A 23,864-nucleotide genomic window follows, 5' to 3' on the forward strand; every position below is an offset into this window, starting at 1 on the left:
CTTTTTTTTCTTCCTTTTTATCTTCAGAGGAGTAGAAATATTATTTTTTTTCTTCTTTTATTTTGAATAATTTTTTGTTATGAATAATTTGATTTAAAATTTTAAAATTTAAGTAAAAAAAAATTTTAAAATTTAATTTTAAACCTTGAAAACTATTTTGTATAAAAAAATGGATTGAAAACAAAAAAAAATTTCGACCTATACTAAAAACTAAAATCTACTTGACCAACATTTCTTTTTTGTTCTTCTTTCTATACTGGCATAAGGGTATGTCTAAAACGAGCTCAACCATTATGTGCTTATTGAATGAGCCACACTTATATAGGCCATTAGATTTTATTAGATGAAAATCAAAGGCTAATATAAAACAAGAGCATTGATGGACTCTAATAAATATAGAATATTCTAGTAGATAAATAAATGCTTTAAATGACAATACTTTAATACACAATACTTTAAACGGCAACAAAATCATTTATTCTTAAATAATTAAATATAAAATATATGAATATTTTTTATTTATTAAAATTAAATATTGCAAAAAAATTTTATAATATTAAAAAATTATATTAAAATAATATTTTAAACTATAACTAACATAAAAATATAAAATAATTAAAATTTTATTTTATATTACTTAACAAATAATTAGATTGTTATATTTAAAATTTATTAACTAACTAAGTTTATTAAAGATATTATTATATAATATAATTTTTATAAAAATATTTTAAAAATATAATTTATTTAAAATATTATATATAATACATGAAAATATTAATTTTTTATTTTTTTTAATTTTTTTTAGAAAAACAGAATAAATAATATAATTTTAAATATATACCTAAATAAAAAAGTTAATATTTTCATGTATTTTATATAACTTTTTAAATAAATTTTATTTTTACAAATATTTTGATAAAAAATTATATGATATAATAATATATTTAATAAAGTAATTAGTTAATAAATTTTAAATATAATAATCTAATTATTTATCAAGTAATATAAAATAAATTTTAATTATTTTATATTTTTATATTATAGTTTAAAATATCATTTTAATATTACAAAAAAACTTTTGCATAATAATTAATATTAATGAATAAAAAAATTTATATTTTTTGTATTTATTTAATTTATAGTTTTTAGAACAAAAAGTTTCTACTTTTATATAGTAAAATATGTGATAATCTTCTTAATATATATTAAGGGTGGTAAAACGGGTCGAGTCCGTCAGGCCGACCCGCCAAACTCGCTAAAAAAGGTGGGTCGAACTAGGATTTAAAACCGGTCAAATTAAAAGAATTTGTCAAACCCATAAAATTTTTATGCAAAATTTTTTTATAATATTAAAAGATTATATAAAAATGATATTTTAAATAGTTATACTGTAATAGATTTAATATATTTTCTGATTTTAATGTTATTATATGATTATAATTATTTAATATATAAAAAAATTACTAGATAGTATATATATTGGGTGGCAAACGGGCCTAAACTTGTTGGGTCGACCCGCGTAACCCACCAAAAAAGGCGAATTGGGCTGAAAAATTAGGACCGCCAAATAGCAAAAGCCCGCCTAACCCGCACCGCTTAAACCACGGGCTTTGGCGGGGCGGGGCGGATTTTCTCGCCGGGCTTAGTTTTTTTTAGCAATGGGTATTTTTACAATTTTTTTTGCCAAAACCCAACTTTCCCCAACCTAACTTACAAGAGAATGAAGATGAAATTGAGTGTTTTGGATTATATTTATTTTGTTTTAGAGACAATATTTATAATTATGTTTTGGATTATGTTTATTTTGCTTTAGGAACAATATTTATAATTATGTTTTGGATGAAAACTTGGTTTATATTTATATTTATTAGATATTTATAATTACAAAGACTTTAATGTTTGTGAATATAAAAATTATAATTTGTTTATACTTTTAGAAATTATAATAGTTAAAAGTAAAAGATATGAGAGATTTTTTTATGCCTTTATATATATTATTTAATAGTTAATAGTGAAAAAAAAAGGATATTTGGCAGGCTATGCCCGCCAGCCCGCCGTTAAGCAAGGAGGGCTAGGATTTTGAGACCGCCTCACTAGGCGAGGTGGGGCGGGCTTCCCCGCATTGCCATATATATATATATATATAGGTGGCAATGCGGGCCGACTCGCCCCAACCCGCCCCGCCAACTAAAATGGGTATAAAATGGTAATCGTTTGACTTTGTTTTTTTTTTAAATAAAATTAATTAAAATTAACTAAAAAATAATAATTAAACAATTAATTACAAATAAAAAATAGTCAAATTATAATATAACTTTTTATTATTATTTTTAAAATTTTTAACTTTAATAAAATTATTTAAAATAATATTTGTCAATAGAACCATCTTTATTTTAAAAAATAAGTCACATAATTTGAACATATATACGAAATTATAAAATAAAATAAATAAAGTCACATAATTAGAAGTTAGAACATATATACATAATTTAGCAAATTTTTTTAATTTGACAGATTTTAAATTCTAACCCAACCCACATTTTTTAGCGAGTTCGGCGGGTCGGCCCGACGAATTCGACCCGTTTCACCACCTCTATATATATATATATATATATATATATATATATATATATATATAGATAAAGATTATCACATATTTTGTTATATAACGATAAAAAATTTTTGTTTTAAAAAATATAAAATATAAATACAAAAAATATAATTTTTTTATTCATTAAGATTAATTATTATATAGAAATTTTTTTATAATATTGAAATGATATTTTAAACTACAACATAAAAATATAAAATAAATAAAATTTATTTTATATTACTTGATAAATAATTAGTTTATTATATTTAAAATTTATTAACTAATTACTTTGTTAAATATATTATTATAAAATATAACTTTTTATCAAAATATTTGTAAAAGTAAAATTTATTTAAAACGTTATATATAATACATGAAAATATTAACTTTTTTATTTAGGTATGTATTTAAAATTATATTATTTATTTTGTTTTTCTAAAAAAATTAAAAAATGAAAAAATATTTTCATGTATTATATATAATATTTTAAATATATTATTTTTAAAAATATTTTTATAAAGAATTATATTATATAATAATATCTTTAATAAAAAATAGCTAGTTAATAAATTTTGAACATAATAATCTAATTATTTATCAAGTAATAAAAAATAAATTTTAATAATTTTATATTTTTATGTTACTATTTAAAATATTATTTTAATATAATTTTTCAATATTATAAAAAAGTTTTGCATAATAATTAATTTTATTAAATAAAAAATACTCATATATTTTATATTTATATTTTTTATATTTAGTTATTTAAGAATAAAAAATTTTGTTGCCATTTAAAATATTGTGTATTAAAATATTACCATTTAAAACATTTATTTATGTATTAGAATATTCTATATTTATTAGAGTCCATCAATGCTCTTATTTTATATTAGCCTTTAATTTTCATCTAATAAAATCTAATGGCTTATATAAATATGGCTCATTCAATAAGCACATAATGGTTGAACTCGTTTTAGACATACCCCTAGCATAACAGTAAAAATCATTTTCTTATCTCATATTCATTGTTTAATGTTTATAGATCTTGTAATAATAAACTGCCGGTAAATTTCCTGCAAAATCCAATAAAGATCATTTAATTTGTTTTAGACTGGCACGATTAACTGATTAAGCCTTATATCAATAATATTTTATGATTTTCTACTAATAATTTTATAGTTTTCCCGTCGTGGTATAGGGAAGATGGAACATGTCCGGAACAGGAAAAGAATACAAATGTCGATCCATTGATCCGGAACCATACATGTTGAACAAAATTTCATTCAATTATAATTTAAATGAACTCCACCCTTTCACCATTCACTCATTTTTCACTCCCATCCTAGATGGTAGGCTAGTTGGTTCTCAAAATGGCAAGATATTTTAGGCACCCAGGTAAGCTTGGTTGGTTCTTCGTTGACTACCTTGTATCCCCAAACAAATCCATACCTTCCCCCTCAAACGCTAATCAAAACTAGCATTCAAGAAGTTCAGCAGTTCATTTCTCCTGCTTTCAGCCGCCTTATCTTCCTTTGATTTATCAAGTTTCAGAAGAATCTGAAGATATAAGGAAAAAAGAGACATACAAGCTTACTGTTACTATTATCCATAATAGGAATAACATAAACAAGGAGCAGTTGCATCAATACCTTCTTGCCAGATACAGCACTACGACGAACTCCATCATCTTTGTCACGCCCTAAAAACTGTATCAAGTATAAGAGATTTAGTAACATAAATAACCATATGGTCTAGTAAGAGAAATGAAATTTTAGCTTTTAGCGCAGATACCTTGGAAAGCTGCACAGGGCTGCTGCTCCTCTCATCATTCTTCTTCTATATAGAGCTCCCATTGCCAGGACAAACCCGACCAATAAACAACATCCAAGACAATCAAGCACCAAAACATGTCACAGATCCCAGCTCCAATTTCAAAGAGCCAATGCATAAAATAGGCAGAAGGTATCATAAGCATCTCAGACTAGAATGTATAAATCTTTTCTATGAATTTGGAAAAAATTCTCAATGTTCATGGCAAATCAATGATCATTCTCTGCTGTCTGCAATGCATTTCTAGTTAAGGGCCAACAGTGTTTAATCAAAATTTAGAAGCCAGGGAAGATGAATTTTATGGATAGCAAGGCTCAGTAATATGAACATCTGAAGTTGACAGGTCATGTTTGGGATGAGGATCCAAATAGCAAACCTCCGAAAGTTGCCAATTAGAAGTAAGCAAGGCAAGTATACTTATGGTTCTGAATAAAAAAAACTAGTGGTTTGTCTTACATAAGTTATCCTACATACTAGATACTTCAATATAAGTATTTGAGTTAGAAACTTCAAACATCTAGAATATAAAATATTTAAGCCCAACATATGAAACGCTCTTCTTTTGTACACAGTAAGAAGGTGACCAACCTCTTTTACTTTATGCTTCTGCCGCTTATGGTGGTGGCTTTTACTTCGATCCTTTTCCTTACTCTATATAGAAGAAGAAAGTGAGAAGAATAGGCAAGGTAATAAACAGGGAAAAAAACTGCAGTACCAACAAATAACCTTTTTTGGTTTGTCACTCTTTTTGTGCCTCTTTGAACGGTGAGACGATTCATGCTCACAATCAGAACTCTCACTCCTGTAGTAATTTAACAAAACGAACAATCTTTTATAACATAAACCAGACTAATACATGTATTGAATTATTAACATCAATGGCATAGATCAATATTCAACCACAGCGCAACACTCCATTGTACTACTCTTGCAAATTATTGAGTTTCATAATTCAATACACTTTATCAACATCATTAGACATTACAACAAAACTAGGTTTCCTAATCCTTAGGACAAGAGAGACACTACAACATGAACAAAAGAATAATATACGATCAGAATAGTGGAAAAACAAACGAGCTAAAGGGGACACTGGGACACCATGCTCGTCAATTGCCACTTGACCAAAAGACAGGTAGAGTGCTTTGTCAATTTTAATGATATCAATTATCAGATACATTTTCATTTTCAAATTGCATCGGCTACAATCATGGTTCCATTCCAGAAATATCACTTCCAACTTCCATGACCCAAAGAAAAAGTTCATTCTGTAAACATAAAGCAGAGCGAAAGCTCTGATTAACTATTTCTATATGCTTCCTCGAGAAAATTGTTCTTTCTGAGGCAGAGGAAGCATTTGCTTCTGCAAAGACGATGAAACTTGGAAATCCACAAAGCATTGACAGAATTTCTCTACAATAATAATTCGAAACAGCTCTTGTACACAATCATTAAAACGTATCAACCATGTTCGGCGATAATATACTGAGATCCGAATTGAACTACATAAAATATTTTCCAGAAAACAACACTAATCGAGATTCATGAACCGTAGAACATATGCGAAGTCAAAACTGTATCAAAACGACACTACGTACAGATCGACCACATAATTGATGGAAAGGGACTCAACTAAGGGATTGAAGAGGAACCTGGAGTAATCAGAGACGGAATCGGAAGAATAGGAATCGGAGTCGGAGGAGTGGTGGTGCCTACGGCGTCGTTTGGAATGAGACTTGGTCTTCTTTTGGATCTTGAGGGATTCTTTGTCGCGGTCTCGGCGAGAGCGGTGGTGACGCCTACGGCGGTGGGAGTCGTCGGAGGAGGAAGAGGAAGAGAGAGAAGAAGAGGCCGCCATGAATAACTTGTAATTGCGAGGGTTTGCCAATTACCCAAAGATTAGGGAAACCTCACGCAACCTCCACTCACAAATATTATACCAAAACTAAAATAAGTGCAATTGGATTGAAGTTTATAAGTAGTCGTTTGTCAAATTGATTTTGTAAAATTAATTTTTGATTAAAAATAAGTTAGTGTTTACCTGATTTATATTAAAATTAATTGTAATTACTCAAAATTATTTAAAAATTATTGAAAAAATATAAATCTAAATAAAGTTTAATTTTAATATATTGATAGTATAAAATTGTATAATTATATTCGTTTTTTTAGATAATCATTTACGTAATTAATATAAAAGATAGTTATTTTTGTTAATGTAACATTACATAGTTAAATGTATGCATAAAACTACTTTATATGGACGGATAGTATATCAAAGTTAAATTTATTTAAATAATATAAAAAAAATATATCAAATTATTTTTATGTAAAAATAAAAGTCGAATACCACTATAAGAGAGTTTTACTTTTAAATAATTATTTTATTTTATATTATATTATTATTTTATTTTAGATATTTAAATCAATTTTAATATTTATTTTTTAGTATTTTTATTATTTTTAGTACTCTTTTAGTTATTATTTTTTATTATTTATAATTTTAATATTATTTTTATATTAATTTTTTATTTAATTTGATCTTTTTAATAGAATTAATAAAATTATAATACAAAATAAAAAGATCTCCATACAAAAAAAAAATAAAAACAATAAAAAAACTCATACAAACAAAAAAAAACGAATTTTATAAACTTTTTTTATCGTCTGAAATTAAACTTTTAAAATTCAAGATTTATTTTTTTAAAAATATTTTTTTCTAAAATTAGTAAATTACTAATTTATATATATATTAATGCAAATATTAGAATTTTAATGACTAAAAAATAGTTTAATTCAACTAAATCTTAAGTGAAAATTTTTTATCTAAATGTTTCATAAAATTATTATTTTAGTTTGATTATCTCCCATAAAATTAACATCATCAAAACAAAACAAAGTATATAAATCACATATGTGCAATCAGTTGTGGCCCATTAGGGTTAATAGTGCTTTGTTAAGGTAAATAGTGCTCCTTAGAAGCAGTTTTTTCAAAAAAAATTATAACTGTTTCAGGTCTTTTCTTTTGCAATTTATACTAATTTTGTAGCAAATTTTTTACTTAATTTTTAACATATGACAACAGGAGATGAAGGAGGTAAGTTGGATCAGAATAACAGTGATGAGAAAACAAAATAAGTGATTCTACTAGTTGAAAAAGACTTCAGAAAAGAGAACCGAGTTTACGTTAATAGTCTTGTTGGAAGAATTTTCTCATATTTGGTTTTTTCAGCAAGGAGTATGTAAAATGCAATGAACGTGATTTGGATAGGCCAGAAGGATTCCATGTATCGGAGAAAGGGAGCAACCATTTTCAATTTTTCTTTGATAGAGATTTCGATGTAGTGAGGATTGAAAAAAGATCTCTTTGGCTTTTCAAGGATTTTGTGCTTCATATACGACGTTGGAAAGAGAATGACCAGAGTAATAATGCTTTGATATACATTTTTCCAATTTAGATCAAGAGAGCTTTAAAATGCTAGAGGCTACCAGAGTAATAATGCTTTGATATACACTTTTTCAATTTGGATCAAGAGAACTTTAAAATGCTGGAGGCTGGTCAGAAGATTAGAGATGGACTCGGAAAAGTAATTGAAACATGTTTTTTTTGAGATAAAAGGGAAAGAATAGAGGATTGTCAAGGCTCGGGTGGAGTTAGACGCAAGTAAACGTCATAGAGATTCTTTGCGTGTTGCTGGTCCAGACGGCAGTACTAAGAAAATTGGCTTGGGATATAAACGGATAGGTATTTTCTGTACCTATTGCGCGAGGATCGGCCATGAATCTAAAACTTGCTTAGAAATCTTGAAACACATAACACCAATAATGTTTGACAAAATTGGATTGGTGAATGGACAAAAGCTGAACAAGTTGGGAGAAGAATAGAATGCAGGGATGAAAACTGTGCTAAGGAGGCATCCCCCGCCCCCGCCCTATCCCGTTGCAATCCCTAAGTTCAAGATCTAATTTTGGCATGGAAGGAAGACTTGGAGGTGGTTATTTCTAGCTCTACCAACTTCTACATACCTACTACGATTTCAGATCCTATGTCTCATGAAGAATGGACTCTAATTGGGATTTATTTGAGTTGCAATGAACAAGTCAGATTGGCACAATTTGAAACTCTGTCTTTATTGATGGGACAAAGTGACCAGAGGGTGGTTTTGATAGGTGATGAGCGGATAATTTATACGCTTTTTGACATTATTTTTAGTATGTTTTAGTTAGTTTTTATTATATTTTTATTAGTTTTTAGTTAAAATTCACTTTTCTGGACTTTACTATGAGTTTGTGTGTTTTTCTGTGATTTCAGGTATTTTCTGGCTGAAATTAAGGGACCTGAGCAAAAATCTGATTCAGAGGCTGAAAAGGACTGCAGATGCTGTTGGATTCTGACCTCCCTACACTCAAAGTGGATTTTCTGAAGCTACAGAAGCCCAATTGGCTCGCTCTCAACTGCGTTGGAAAGTAGACATCCTGGGCTTTCCAGCAATGTATAATAGTTCATACTTTGTCCGAGATTTGATGGCCCAAACTGGCGTTCCAAATCAGCTCAAAACTGCCCGGCGTTAAACGCCGGAACTGGCACAAGAATGGGAGTTAAACGCCCAAACTGGCACAAAAGCTGGCGTTTAACTCCAAGAAAAGTCTCTACACATGAAAGCTTCAATGCTCAGCCCAAGCACACACCAAGTGGGCCCGGAAGTGGATTTTTATGTCATTTACTCATTTCTGTAAACGCTAGGCTACTAGTTCTCTACAAATAGGACCTTTTGCTATTGTATTTGATATCTTTTGATCACTTTAGATCTTAGATCAGATCTTGGTTCTTCTGGTTCCCTCTCTGGGGCCGAAGCCAATGATCACCATTATCACTTATGTATTTTCAACGGTGGAGTTTCTACACACCATAGATTAAGGTGTGGAGCTCTACTGTACCTCGAGTATTAATGCAATTACTATTGTTCTTCTATTCAATTCAGTCTATTCTTGTTCTAAGATATTCATCCGCACCCAAGAACTTGATGAATGTGATGATTATGTGACGCTCATCATCATTCTCACTTATGAACGCGTGCCTGACAACCACCTCCGTTCTATAAGCAAACAAGGCTTGAATGTTTATCTCTTGGATTCCTTAATCAGAATCTTCGTGGTATAAGCTAGAATTGATGGAGGCATTCAAGAGAATCCGGAAGGTCTAAACCTTGTCTGTGGTATTCTGAGTAAGATTCAATGATTGAATGACTGTGACGAGCTTCAAACTCCTGAAGGCTGGGCGTTAGTGACAGACGCAAAAGAATCACTAGATTCTATTCCAACCTGATTGAGAACCGACAGATGATTAGCCGTGCTGTGACAGAGCGCGTTGAACATTTTCACTGAAAGGACGGGACTGTAGCCACTGACAACGGTGATGCCCAACATACAGCTTGCCATGGAAAGGAGTAAGAAGGATTGGATGAAGACAGTAGGAAAGCAGAGAGACGGAAGGGACAAAGCATCTCCATACGCTTATCTGAAATTCTCACTAATGAATTACATAAGTATCTCTATCTTTATTTTATGCTTTATTCATAAATCATCCATAATCATTTGAATCTGCCTGACTGAGATTTACAAGATGACCATAGCTTGCTTCATACCAACAATCTCCGTGGGATCGACCCTTACTCGCGTAAGGTTTATTACTTGGACGACCCAGTACACTTGCTGGTTAGTTGTGTAAAGTTGTGATAAAGAGTTGAGATTGCAATTGAGCATACCATGTTGATGGCGCCATTGATGATCACAATTTCGTGCACCAATAGAAAATTTCAATGCAATTACAAGCCCACAAAAAAAGAAAGATTGAGGTGACAAATCTCCATATTCTATGGTGCCTTTCAACTGTTTCATTGGTGATAATGGTTTGAATGAACTTGGAATAATAGGGAGGCATTCTACTTGGACAAATAGAAGAGGAGAGGCTGATCTTATTCAAGAATGTCTGGACAAGATTCTGGCTCAGAACTGCTAGTTGCAGTTATACCCTAACCCGATGGTTTTGAGGCTTTTAGAGACAGGTTCGGACTATGCCTCCATTATTGGTGGACTTTAACCCTCAGTTGGAGAAAACCAAGTGATGTTTCAAGTTTCAAGAACGTTGTTGTGACAAGGATGAGGTTAGGCAAATCATCTTGGAAAATTCTAGTACAAGAATCCGCAATGTTTCAAGTGACTCAAAAAATCAAAATCAGTAGGTACATGTTGGTTCAATGGTAGAAATTAGCAAAAGCAAACTCTCAAAAAGAGATTGAGGAGATGAAATCCGGGGAGGGGGTTTCATGGAGGTCAGGAGTTGGCAATTTTGGAAGAAAAACTTGAGACTGCTTAGCTTAATGAGGAGCGGTTTTGACGACAGAAATTCCGAGTTAAATGGCTACGGGAAGGGGACCATAACACAATTTTTTCATAGGACGTATAATTCCAGAACACGATGAAACAAAATATGACGTTTACATGGTCAGAATGGTATGACATTCTCTTCTCCCCAAGGCATTACGGTTATTGCTGAAAACTATTTTAAAGGGATTTTTTCTTCCACAAATCATAAGGATCCTTTTCCATTTTTTACAAACTTTGCTCCTAAAATTACAACTAACATGAATTGAAGGTTGAAACGACTAGTCACCCTAGAAGAAGTAAAGAGAGCCACTTTTAGTGTTCACCCCCTGAGTCTCCCAGGATATAATGGAATGAAAGCCAGATTTTTTTAGAAGTTCTTGGATATTGTGGGCGATGATGTTTTTAGAGCAGTTCAAAATTTCTTTTGTGAAGGGAGGATATTGAAGAGTTTCAATCACACTCATATTTGTCTTATTCCTAAGATACCAGACGCTAGTAATATGACACAGGTAAGACCTATCAGCTTATCTTACAGTTATGTACAAGATTATATCTAAAGTCTTAGTTCATAGACTCTAACTATGTACGAGTAAACTTGTGAGATGTAATCAGAGTGCTTTTATTAAGGGAAAACTTATTTCAGATCACATTCTTATTTTCCATAAATGTATGCATTATCTAAAAACAAAGAAAGAATGGCTTAGATACTGAAATGACTTTGAAATTAGATATGAGTAAAGCATATGATAGGGTAGAATGACATTTTCTATAGTTTATTATGGGAAAATTGGGCTTTGGTTTGATATGGATTAATTGGGTTCGGAAACTAATGACTAATGTTTCTTACTCTTTTGTTGTGGAAGGTCAACCATTTGGTTTTTTTAAACCAAATAGAAAAATTCGACAAGGAGATCCTATCCCCATATCTATTTTTATTTTGTACAGAGGTTTATCCTTTTTTGTTACACAAGACAGAGCAAAATAGACAAGTTTTCAAAATTCAAATTTATAAAAGAAATCCTAAGATAAATTATCTATTATTTATTGACCACTCAATTTTATTTAGTAAGGCTTCTAACAATAGTTGTGATCAGATAATGGTTGTTTTAGAGACTTATGAGAGTTTCAGTAGTCAAAAAGTCAATCTCAATAAATCAGCCTTATCTTTCAATAAAAATACACTCCAGTAAATTTAGACAGATATTACACACAGACTTAATATTACTCATAATGGAGCTCAAGATAAATACTTGGGACTTCCATCCCTAGCTCACAAGTCTAAAAAGGCTACGTTTAGTGAAATCAAGGAATAAGTTCGAAAGAAAGTCTAAAACTGATAAAGGAACTATTTATCAGCTGGAGGAAGACAAATTATGCTCAGAGCGGTGAGAGAAGTAATTTCTATCTATTCCTTATCATGTTTTTGTTTGCCTAGTTTATTAATTTTGGAAATTTTTGTTTGTCTGGTTTATTAATTTTGGAAATTCACAGCATTCTCAATAATTACTGGTGAGATCAGAATTGCTCAAAAAGATGAATGTTGTAGATAAATTGGAATCAAATGATGCAACCTAAAAAAGAAGGTGGTCTATGTTTTAAAGATCTAAGGGCTCAAAACCTAGCTCTACTAAGCAAACAGTGTTGGAGAATCATTAATCAGCCAAATTCAATTATTGCAAGAATTTTAAAAGGTAAATATTTTAGATATAGTGACTTGATGAATGCTGAAATAGGTCACTTACCATTTTGGGGGAGTCTGCTAGAGGGACGTCGTGTTCTGGAGAAGGGGTTGGTTTGGAAAATTGGAAATGGTGCTTCAATCCGTGTCTTCAAAGATCCCTGGTTGCCGCCACCTTACCCTTTCGGAATTAATGCTGGTCTTTTTAATTTACCTTCAGGTCCGATTGTGTACAGAGTTAAAAATCTCTTTAGAGATGATCTGAGTTGGAATTAAAATCTGCTTGAGGATTTGTTTCCCATGAGATTAATAACAGAATACTCTCAATTAAACTAGATGGAAGCGAAGATGAATTACAATGGACTCTTAACAAATCAAAACAATATGATGTAGTTTCACAATACAGGATTGCATACCAATTTTTTTATGTGCCCTCTGAGCTAAATCCAAACTCAGCTCAACACCCTGAAATATGGAAGAGTATCTGAAATATTCAAATGCCACACAAAGTTTAAATCTTCATATGAAAAGTTCTATGAATGTCTCTCCGTGATGAAATTACTTTACTATCGCTTCTCAAATACCAATCCAACCTGTCCCAGATGCTAATCTGATGTTGAAACCGTTAACTATTGTATTTTCACATGTCTAGATTAAAAAAAATTGAAAAAGTAGCTCATTAAACCAGATTCTAATAGTTAATCCATTCAATAATTTCATGCAAAGATGTGAATCAATTATCTCCTACCTGAAATAGCAACAGAAGAAGGAAAGGGATTAACAATTATTGGATAATCTTTGTTGGAGTGTGTGAAAATTAAGAAACTTCTTTATTTTTGAGAACACCAAATCAAATCCCATGGAAGTAGTGAGAACAGCTGATCGTCTCTACCACATCGGTGTCATATAGAGAGCGAAGTGCGCCTATAATCTTTGAGTTTTTTCTCTTTTTCATGTTATTTTTTTCTTCGTCTATTAGCAATTATGTTTGTTTTTATTAAAATTATTAGTTCCAGTAATAACTTTGAAATCTCTCTTTTTTGATATGTTGTAGTCCTATAACTTGGACACTTATTTTTTTTTATTGAATAAAATATATCTATTACCTTTAATAAAAATATATATATGTTTGGCTAGATTAAAAAAAAAAAACAAAAGTTGTGTATCAAATTCATTCTAATTCTCCGGTAACAAAAAAAAAAGGTTCAAAAAATTCATATATAATTAAATTTTTATGTAAAATTAATATTTAAAAATTATTAAATAATTTAATAAATTTAATTAAATTATTATCTAATAATTTTTAATTATCAATTTTAGATGAAAAATGAGCCGTCACCTTAAAACATATGGAGGAGATAAAAAATTAACCTCGTATGTTAACTGATCATATTTTACTTTGAATTCCATTATTATTCCACTAACATTCTAGTTGGGCTAACGCTATTTATTTTTAATTTTTTAAACTCAATTATTAATAATAAGTGCATACACAATCATTTCTAAAGTTTGTGTATCCTTCATTAATGGTTTCTTTTTATTCTGGAACCTTAGTTTCATAGAGGTGAAAAAAAAGCTGTGTGCAATACATCAAACGGGAGGAATTATTATTTTAAGAGAGGAAAAGTCTAGGAGGTCAGCAGTTTTATTGAATTTTGGCCAGCATGTAACCAGTAGAGGAAGGTGAGCCATTGGATGAAATCTCACACCAATCTCACACCATCAAATCATCATTGATGGCTAGTTGATGGCTAACAATCACAAAAATTGCTGGCCCCCTAGCATTGCTCTTTAAGAGGAAAGCGCCATAAGAAAATAAATAAAAAGGAAAAATTTTATTTAACTTGCGTAATTGTGCATCTGATCTAATAAGTATCCTGCAAGAAGCACTCTCCTTGTATTGAACACACAAATAAGATCGATGACCTGCAACTTAAGAACTATGGAAAAATGAGGAGGGTATTATGTATGTACGTATACACAGAGGGAATAAAACAATGAATGAATAATGGATAGACAAGTTCATGCCAAGGAACGAAGGAACATCACAAGCATTACTCATCATCTTCATGATCATGAATAAATTATTATCTAATTTACTAGTGTTCGTTTTTGACCCTCGCCCTCGCCCTCACCCAAAACCGGATTCATTTAGAGATTAGCAGGGGAAGGAGCAGGGGAGGAGGTGGCAGTGGTGGTGGCGGCCCCGGTCGGAGAAGAAGCAGGAGCAGGGGAGGAGGAGGAAGGGCTGCTTCTAGGGGCAGCTGCAACTCGGCGCAACAAGGCGGCGGCAAAATTACTGTTACTGGCGGGAGCGGGCTGGCCAGGGTTGTAGGGAATCTTGGTAACCTTGATCCATTCATCTCCACGGAAGAAGTTGGTTGGGTTGTACATGTTTGCTGCTTGTGCTGTGAAGTTTTTCTTGATACCAAGCCAGTTGACACGGTTGGTGTTGTCAGCTCCGGGACCACGGTTGCCGAACTCAGCGTAGTAGCAAGTGTCCATGCCGGAGAGTCCCTCGGCTGTTTGCCATGGCATGTAACCGGCGGGGGTGACCAAGTCATCAAGGTAGGTATCCAAGAAGACGGTCCTTGAGTAATTCTTCCATGGACGAGCAAGGAAGGCCTTGTTGGTGAACCTAACTGGGAAGTATTCTGGGTCGGACACGATGGAACCACCCTGGATCACAATTCCTGTTGGCTGGTACCTCTCCTTCCTGCCTTGTGCTGTCACAATGCACTGTTGGTTTGCCAATGGCTTCCTCACCTCGAAGGTGCAGTTCTGGAAGACTGACACTGCATCTCCGAACACGAAATCGATGGTGCCTGAGATCACGCAGTCTCTGTAGAACTGACGCATGGTGTGGGCGTACAGTGTGTCTTGGTAACCGTCCATTCTGCACTTGTAGAAGATGGATTTGTCTGCTTGCACCCTCAGAGCCACTGCCTGGTGCTTCGCTGCTCCGGCTGAGTTCTCGAATCCTACTCCCATTGCAACGAAGTAGTCTCCTTGAACGGCTGCATTTCCATGCAACATTAGTATACAAGCTATCTATATAAGAAGACAGGAATATAATTGAATTGAATTGAATTAATTACGTACCAACGGTGGCGGTCTTGTAAGTGTTAACGCCATCGATGAAGTTCTTATCGCCGGTGATGCGGGTCTTGTGACCACCATCGCCGATGAAGACAACGTGGGTCAAGTTCCTGGGGACTTCAAGGTACTCCTGGTAGACACCCTCCTTGATGTGGATGATGAAGGGCTTCTTGTTATTTGAAGGAACCTTTCTCAAGGCTTCTGCGATGGTCTGGAAATCACCAGAACCATCCTTTGCAACTGTCACGTGAGCCTTGATCCTTCTTCCGCCACCAACAGTAGCCATAAGCTTGCGGACGGCGATGCGGTCCTCGATCCACTCGGGGAGCTCCTGGTCCTGGTCCTGGTCCTCGTCGTCCTCGGACATCAGGCGGCGGGCTCCGGCGGGCTGGGTGGAGGGGAAATGCATGGCGCTCATGGTCTTGTCGAGCTCGGTGATGATGGCGAGGCCATTGCTGCTCATGTGCATGGCGGTCCTCAACAATTCCTTCATCTGCTCGCCGGCGCTGCTGGTGGTGTTCTCGAAGCCGTCAAGGCAGGTCTCCTGGTAGGTGATGGCACCGCTGAGCCAGACCTTCAAGCTGCTGAGAATGTTGTCGATGTTGTTGAGGTCGAACCTTCCAAGCTTGTCGAGGGACCTGTTGAACTCGTCAATGGAGAGGTCCATGAGTTGCTTGCAAGAGTCGAGAGCCTGCTTGGCCATGGGGTCGTTCTCCAATTCCTGAAGCATCTGGGTCTGCTCAAGGCCATCGGTGATCCTCTTGATAGTGATGTTAAATGCGATCTTGATGAGTTCCCTTGGATCCGTGGTGTTGCCGGCTTCTGCGGACAATGACTGCTCGCATTCCTCTCTGTAATCTGTAGGGGCGCAGAGGGTCTTCACCGCTTTCACCGACGATGCAACATGGCTCTGGTCTTCTGCCTTTGAACCATCGCTGGAGTTCTTGTTCAAGGTGACGCTGAGTGTGACGGCCACCACCATGGCCACCAATAAGAAGGTTGAGACTCCTATAAGGACTAGTCTTTTATTCCTCTCTGGGTCTCCCCCTGCCATTTTCAATTGAATTAAGCAGCTCCTGGTTATTCACCACCTGATGAAATGATGGAGCAGGAGCTGCTCGCTAGAATGCAACTTTGATTGGCAGAGGGCTTAGCTTGCAATTGATTATCTTCTGTCAGAGCTCGCTAGCCCCTGTTCGGAGAGTGCGTTTTTCGTTACTTACTCTCCCTCAATATATATGTTTCTCTATGTGCTTTTTTAGACGCGAATGTTGCGAAAATGCGAGGTTTGGAGTCAAAAGAGATACCTGTGTGGTAGTTATCTTTCTTCTATAATTAGAACCCTCCACATATAGACAAAAGCCTTAATTTGTTATTACCAAGGGGATGCATGCGCATTTTCATCCACACACGGGTTTACCTGCCTAAAAACACGCCCTCTAATGTAATGTACATTGAAATTGTAATAACAAGCTAATAATAATGGGAACATTATGATGTACAACGGGCAATCGATAGAATGATAGAAAAAAAAAAGTGAGAAATTATGCGATGAATAAATAAAGGATCAAGGCAATTTTATTTATGACCGACATGCATACATATGAATTAATTCCTATCTGATCTGTTATATAATAATAATGCAAAATTCAGTATAAACTAGCTAAATAAGGTACTCCAGTGGCGGGAAGCCAAACATCACCAAATATGAAATTGGAGACTGTAAAATTAATTGCACCTATGCTGTCCAAAAGCACATCGTAACCTGCCCAAGTAACCCTGCTACTGGTATTTGATCCGGCTCCCCAGTTATCATATTCAGCATAATAAAGGGTGTCTAAGGCAAAGTCCCCAGACCAAGCAACCCAACCCGCTGGATCGATCAAGCTATCCATGAAAGATTGCATGTAAACTGTTCTTGAATAGAGTTTCCATGGCCTCCCTAGGTACGTTTTTGTGGTGCCGTTACTAGCAGCTAAATCGGCTGCGGCCGTTATGGTGCAATTGTGTATGGAGATTCCAGTGTTTTGATTCACATCAGTTCTGCCCTGTGCAGTGATTGCATTGAATTGATTACTCATTGGTAGTCTTGGGTAGATGTTACAATCTTGGAAGACAACCGCTGCATTGCCAAATATGAAGTCCACAGTGCCATAAATGTCGCAGTTTCTGTAGAATTGCCTCATAGAATGCGTGTACAGTGTGTCTTGGTACCCTTCAAAGCTACAGCTATAAAATGCAGACAGATCTGCACCGCTCCGAAGCGCCACTGCTTGGTGGTTTATTCCTCCGGCTGTGTTCCGAAATGTCATGTTCACCGCCACAAAGCCTTTTGCAACCACAGCTGAAAGATGAAAAACTAATAAGGTCACTTGGTGATCAAGTAACTAAACATGGAAAGTTAATTAACAAGAAAAGGTAGCAAAGAAAAAATAAAGCATCATTTTATTGTGTTATCAAAGAAGATTTAAAGATAGAAATTCACATGCAGTTATCTTTATGTAAAGTTATTAGTTGAGAACTGTTAGATAATAATTTAGTCAAACATATCAAATCATATAATAATTCTCAACAACACAACGGGAGTCTTTTTCATAGAAATTAAAAGTAAGATTCGTCATTACCAAACGTGGCAGAGTTGAAGGTTGTCCAGCCATCAGTGACGCTTCGATTTCCGGTGATTATAGTCCGGTTAATACCATCACCTATCATCATCAAATACTGTTTGGTTTTTGGAATGGAAACATATTCTTCATACACCCCTGCAACCACATAAATTACAAAAAAGCCATTGATACCAAGGGTGTTGTTTGGTGCTGCATTCACTGCATCATTAATAGTTGTGTAGTCTCCAGAGCCATCTGGGTTCACCACCACCATTTGGCTCACAACAACATTCGCCTCAGGATCTAACTGAAGCAGTTTTCTTCCTCTTCTTTTTGTTATCTCATACAGCCTCTGTTCCCACATGCGATGAATGTTACTTCTCTTTACTATCTCCTCTGTTAATTTTCTGTTGTGTGTGTTTTTGTTGGTTCCCCAACCTTGCTTGAAAAATGCAAGGGATATGCTATAAAACTTGGTCCCATTGGAGATATTGCTGATGAGTAATTCATCAGTGTGTGTGGTTGTGGCTTGTTGGAGGCTATCTAAGCAGGTGTCGTGGTTGGTTAAAGTAGCACTAATCATGCTATGCAAATAATTTTCATCCTCTGAGCTACTGAGTGTGTTAGTGGAATTTATGGCGTTGAGAGTGTTGGTCCAGAAATCTACGTTGAAGTCACTTAGAAGGTAGCAATCTTGAAGGGCAAGAAGCATGGACCTAGATAATTTGTTTTTGGAACGAGGTTTGAGATACTTAGAGACTAATGAGCGAAACTTAGTAGATGATAAGAGGGATTTGCGTGCGAAAAATCGACCATAGCTATGTATGTCACTGCGGCCTTTGGAAGGTGAATTGGATTTGCAGAAGGGTGGATATGGTGTGAGGTCACAAATGGAGGAAGATGAAGATGCAAGAGAAGCCAAGTTGGAGAAAATAATGGCGGCAGTGAATAATAATAAGCTTATAGATAGATCTGAAGCTGCCATTGAGAACTACCTAGCTTGATGAGATGAATAATATTCATAACGTTATAAATATGTGCATGGAGCGTGCTATAGAAAAAGTAGTTGTAGTTTGATTATACAACAATTTTGGTTAATGGTATCTTCTAATTTTTAATATAGGCGATTCCAATTTTAATTTGTACTCAAAAGAACACTTTTGCTTTCTTGACTTGGTTAATTTAAAATTCAGGGAAAAAAATAGAAAAAGTGTTAGTAGGGTGATAAATTGTCATGCATCATGCATGGGAGACCGAAATAGGTGATATCCACCGACTTAGCAAATGATTACTTCATATCTCTGTATTATGTATACGTGTTTACACAATACCAGTCGGCTTATAATTTAAAGTCCAAAATTAAAAGACTAGGAGAGAATGCAAACGCAAGATAGAATCATAGCATGTTTCTGACAGGGCGGCAATATATATTTTATCATTGGATATTCAATTTGATTCAATTTAATTGGGTAGAGTTACTAATCTAATTCATAGGATAGAATAAAGTCGACTCATTTTTTTTCTTTTTATTGAAAATAATATTTCATTATGTAATGAAATGAAATAAATGTTCCACTAGAGATTACAAATAAGACAAATTTAAAAAATATTCAACAAAGATCATATTCAGATGTAATTGAATTACATTGAGTAAGTTACCAAAAAAAAAGAATTACATTGAATAAGTAATTTTTTTAATTTTATAGTAAAAATTTTGTCATCTTTTTTTTTTGCGAATAACACCATGTTCAGTTTAGTTTTTTAATTTTTTTTGTATAAATTACGAGCCGTTTTAACACACATTTAAGATAAGGTCGATCAACTTACACCTTATATATGTATATGCTATATATTTATATAAAAATATTTTTTAAGTAGATGTTGAATTTTTATTAAATACAAAAAAATCTTTAATCATTAAAAAAATTTATTAATTGATAATTTAATACATTTTTTAAATAAAAATTAATTTTATTTTAAATTATTATCAAATTATATAATAATATTATATCTTTTCAATAACCCATAAATAGTGTCAGATATCTACAAGTTTAAGAACAAATAAGATTAGAATTAAAATATTCTTAATTCGCGAATAAAATTAGAATTTGATTCAAACTTTATCCTATTTATTGTCATCTCTAATTTATGATGTATATGCTATATGCAATGTATTTAGTTCTGGCCCTTCTATTTTTTGTATATTCTTTTTTATATTTTTTATATTATAAAAAATAATTCTTTTATGCTCTTTCACTTTTGATCATTTTTAACACTAAAAATAAAAAATATACAAAAGTGTTATATACCAACATGTTTTGATCAGAGCATTAGTAATTACATTCTTAAATAGAAGTGTCATTTTTATTATAGCTCCTAATGTCACCATGAGATTATTAGACCTAATAATATGTCAAAGGCTAAAAATTTAAGGTGTTTGTTACGGTATGATGATAAATTAATAAGTACCGATACGTTTAAAATGTGGACAAATAACAATAAGCCATGTGGAATTTATTTTCCACGTCAGTATTTAATTTTTTCTTTTTTTAAATATATAATATATCACCACTTTTACTAAAATACCCTTTTAATTAAATAAAAATAAAAAATATTTATTTATTTAATTTTATAAAAAGACTTAAACATCATTTCTTTATTTGATTAGACAAAAATATCCTTTTAAATTAATCAAATTTTAAAATTCAATTAATTCTAATTTTATAGTTTCAAATGATTAAAACAACAAAATAAAAATACATTAAAAAAACAAAAAATCAAAATTGTTCTTCATCTTTATTAAACATATTAAAAAAATAAAAAACTAAAATTGTTCTTCATGTGCATTCAGAAATCTTATCGTTGAGGCCTCTGTCTGGAAATTTCGTCTTCTTCATCTTCTTCTCTCCTCTTCCTATCTGCTGAGATGCCCTAGCCAATTACCCAACCCAGCAACCTTAGCTCCACACAACGCTAAACGCGAACCCATCCCTCCCATCACCCTCGAGCTCCTCCTTCCTCTCTCCGTCATCGATCTCACTACCTCACCTCCGTCCATCTCCCGACGCCGTCGCCGAAACGAGCTTCGAAGCCACCGTCGTTATCGTGCAGCTCTGTTCCACCATCGTGCAGCTACTGTTTCAGCTTTGAAAGCATCGTCGCGCAGCTCGGTTCCATCGTCGCCGGGGTCGCCTCCTTTTTCCGTCGAGCTGCTCTGTTCCATCGTCGCCGGCGCTATCTCTGTTCTTTTTTCCTTCACGTGGAACACACTCATAAGAGCCTATGCTAGAACCGCAGATCAAAAACACAAGTCCATGGAACTTTACAGAGCAATGTTAATGATGGAACGAGAACAACAAAGTGCAGCGGTTATTCCTGATAATTACACATACCGTTTTGTATTAAAGGCATGTGCTTACTTGTTCTCTCTTTCTGAAGGGAAACAGGTGAATGCTCATGTATTGAAACTTGGGTTTGAATCGGATACTCATATTTGTAACAGTTTGATTCATTTTTATGCAACTTGTGGGTTTCTAGACTTGGCACACAAGGTGTTCGAGAAAATGTCCGAGAGAAGTGAGGTTTCATGGAACATCATGATTGACTCTTATGCAAGTGCTGGTGAGTATGACACTGCATTGAGAATGTTCTGTGAGATGCAGAGGATTCATGATCCTGACGGTTACACCATGCAAAGTGTGATTAGTTCCTGTACTGGATTGGTTGCTTTGTCTTTGGGTTTGTGGGCTCATGCTTATATCTTGAAAAGCAGTGACAAGAACATGATTGATGATGTTTTGGTTAACACTAGCTTGTGTGATTCCTTTAAGTAAACAAATTATATGACTCCTAAACGATTCTTAGGTTAACATACTTGTGGATGCTTCAGTATGCCAGATTTGTTACTAGGTCTATGCAATTCTCAAAACATTTTTTCTTAACCTTTTGGCCTGTTCTTGGTTTGATTGATGTCTTAAACTTCTAATGACATTGTTGCAGAATGATCCTAAAGTCCTTAATTATTAACCAAGCTCTGAATGCTATCTAAAATACACCAACCAAAATATCTATAAATTGTTTTAAATTGATATAACTGATGTGAGTATGTAACGAATAAGCATTGCAAGTAAGACAAGTGCAACTAATATGTTCTAAATTCATGAACTCTTGGCTTCACTTGGGCCATTGTCATATTTAATTGAACACATAAAGCTTCTCTCTCTGGCTCTCTGATTTTGTCTCTTCTGTTTCTGTGGCAGGATATTATATGACAAGCGATATAATCTCTTCCATTATCCAGTCTCAGACGAAGATGCTCCTAACTATCACTCAATTATCCAGAACCCGATGGACACGGTAACCATGTTACAGCGTGTTGATAATGGCTGGCATATTACACGTTCTGCATTCCTGCAGGACATTGATCTTATTGTTTCCATTGCAAAGGTATGCATCCTGTGGCCTTTAACTTGGCTGGGTCCTATCCAATGTCCATTCTTGTGATGTGACATAGTTAAAAATGATTGAGAGTGCTTTATTATATGATATTTTGGTTAACAAAGTTAAATTTCTTGCCACTTTCTCATATAACTCAAGCTGTTTCATGAGTTGTAAAGGTTCTTTAAATGATTAAGGCTCAAATATTTATTTATCATCACATCACTTGTACTGGTTTAGGCTTATAAACAATGCTTGCCTGTTTCCTTGCATATTAAGAATCTCAAACTTATTTTTTAGCCAAAATATACATATATTAAGGCACTAATTTTTTGTACTAGAATCTCATTGACAACATCAAATATGAGTTTTCTTTGCATTTCTTCAAGATTATTTATCCTAAGAATCTTCCCAGCATTGTGCTTCATATTGAACTGCAGCTTGTTTGTCTTCAATAGTTCAAGTGCAAAGAACAACTTTGGGTTTATCAGGTGACCTGGTGAATGAACTGCCTGGATTAAGCTGGGGCTACTGAGCAGCCCTGATGCGAGCAATATTTCTGCTATGTATTTACGGTCAGAATCTTTTCTCTCTCTGCAATTGGTGAATTTCTCGCTATTATCGTCATTTTGCCAAAGAACTTTATCCAAATTCTGAGTTTGAAGGTCATCATCACTGGTTCCATTGCTGAAGTTGGCCTTTGTGTTATTGAATGAAAGAGGAAGGTCCAATGCATGCCCTATGTTATCAGGAGTGGCTAAAGCTTCATCTGTAGAAATATAAATATGAAAGAGTTAAAATGTAATCCAAACTCCTTTCCTATAGATGATTTTATGTGAATATCACAAAAACTTAAGTGTAGAATATACCTAAATCTTTTGAGATTTCTGTCTTCTTTTTGATTGGAGAAGGTGGGTCTTCACTGTAAAATTGCAGATCAAGAACAGAAACTGGACTTTGTTGTTCTGAAGTAACTGTTATCATGGCCATAGCACTTTCCTTGCTTAGCTCCTTTGTAGCAGTCTGATCAATGAAAGAATATTAAACCTAGTACTTTATGCTTATGGGCAACCATTGTATAATGGGAGGAAGAAATACTTACGTTTTGATTCATGTGAGTCACCTGTTGAATGGAAATGTTGTTGTTGCTTTCAGAATGATCAGCTTGGGTGCCCTCTATGTCACGGTGAGAATCCATGCTTCTGTTGCTGTCAACATTGGAGGAAATAAC

At 33.7% G+C, this 23,864-nt stretch overlaps 4 protein-coding genes and 1 long non-coding RNA gene across 6 annotated transcripts; all 5 read right to left on the reverse strand.

The window, feature by feature from the left end:
- Nucleotides 1–3,716: 3,716 nt before the first annotated feature.
- On the reverse strand, nucleotides 3,717–6,376 carry LOC130935741 (uncharacterized). The gene is made up of 6 exons (XM_057865625.1): nucleotides 6,079–6,376; nucleotides 5,153–5,228; nucleotides 5,015–5,077; nucleotides 4,388–4,432; nucleotides 4,246–4,302; nucleotides 3,717–4,153 (listed from the first exon to the last, which is right to left on the reverse strand). The coding sequence occupies exons 1-6, from the start codon at nucleotides 6,282–6,284 to the stop codon at nucleotides 4,061–4,063; spliced, it is 540 nt and encodes a 179-aa protein (XP_057721608.1). The 5' UTR covers nucleotides 6,285–6,376; the 3' UTR covers nucleotides 3,717–4,060.
- Nucleotides 6,377–12,562: 6,186 nt separating this feature from the next.
- LOC130932841 (uncharacterized) lies at nucleotides 12,563–13,373 on the reverse strand. 2 transcript variants are annotated; one of them, XR_009067535.1, is made up of 3 exons: nucleotides 13,240–13,373; nucleotides 12,908–12,956; nucleotides 12,563–12,752 (listed from the first exon to the last, which is right to left on the reverse strand). It is a non-coding gene; the product is annotated as an uncharacterized LOC130932841 (long non-coding RNA). The 2 variants fall into 2 exon arrangements; XR_009067536.1 differs by having other exon boundaries at nucleotides 12,563–12,770.
- Nucleotides 13,374–14,642: 1,269 nt separating this feature from the next.
- Nucleotides 14,643–16,644, reverse strand: LOC130933562 (probable pectinesterase/pectinesterase inhibitor 21). Its single transcript, XM_057863193.1, has 2 exons — nucleotides 15,594–16,644; nucleotides 14,643–15,508 (listed from the first exon to the last, which is right to left on the reverse strand). Exons 1-2 carry the CDS (start codon nucleotides 16,642–16,644, stop codon nucleotides 14,643–14,645), a joined length of 1,917 nt encoding a protein of 638 aa, XP_057719176.1.
- A 595-nt stretch (nucleotides 16,645–17,239) lies between these two features.
- On the reverse strand, nucleotides 17,240–19,181 carry LOC130933563 (pectinesterase-like). Its single transcript, XM_057863194.1, has 2 exons — nucleotides 18,215–19,181; nucleotides 17,240–17,934 (listed from the first exon to the last, which is right to left on the reverse strand). Exons 1-2 carry the CDS (start codon nucleotides 19,179–19,181, stop codon nucleotides 17,240–17,242), a joined length of 1,662 nt encoding a protein of 553 aa, XP_057719177.1.
- A 3,628-nt stretch (nucleotides 19,182–22,809) lies between these two features.
- On the reverse strand, nucleotides 22,810–23,688 carry LOC130936682 (protein LONGIFOLIA 1-like). The gene is made up of 2 exons (XM_057866809.1): nucleotides 23,503–23,688; nucleotides 22,810–23,402 (listed from the first exon to the last, which is right to left on the reverse strand). Exons 1-2 carry the CDS (start codon nucleotides 23,621–23,623, stop codon nucleotides 22,930–22,932), a joined length of 594 nt encoding a protein of 197 aa, XP_057722792.1. The 5' UTR covers nucleotides 23,624–23,688; the 3' UTR covers nucleotides 22,810–22,929.
- Between the last annotated feature and the right edge of the window lie 176 nt (nucleotides 23,689–23,864).

The sequence above is a fragment of the Arachis stenosperma genome, chromosome 6, assembly GCF_014773155.1.
Source record: "Arachis stenosperma cultivar V10309 chromosome 6, arast.V10309.gnm1.PFL2, whole genome shotgun sequence".
Classification (NCBI taxonomy): Eukaryota; Viridiplantae; Streptophyta; class Magnoliopsida; order Fabales; family Fabaceae; genus Arachis; species Arachis stenosperma.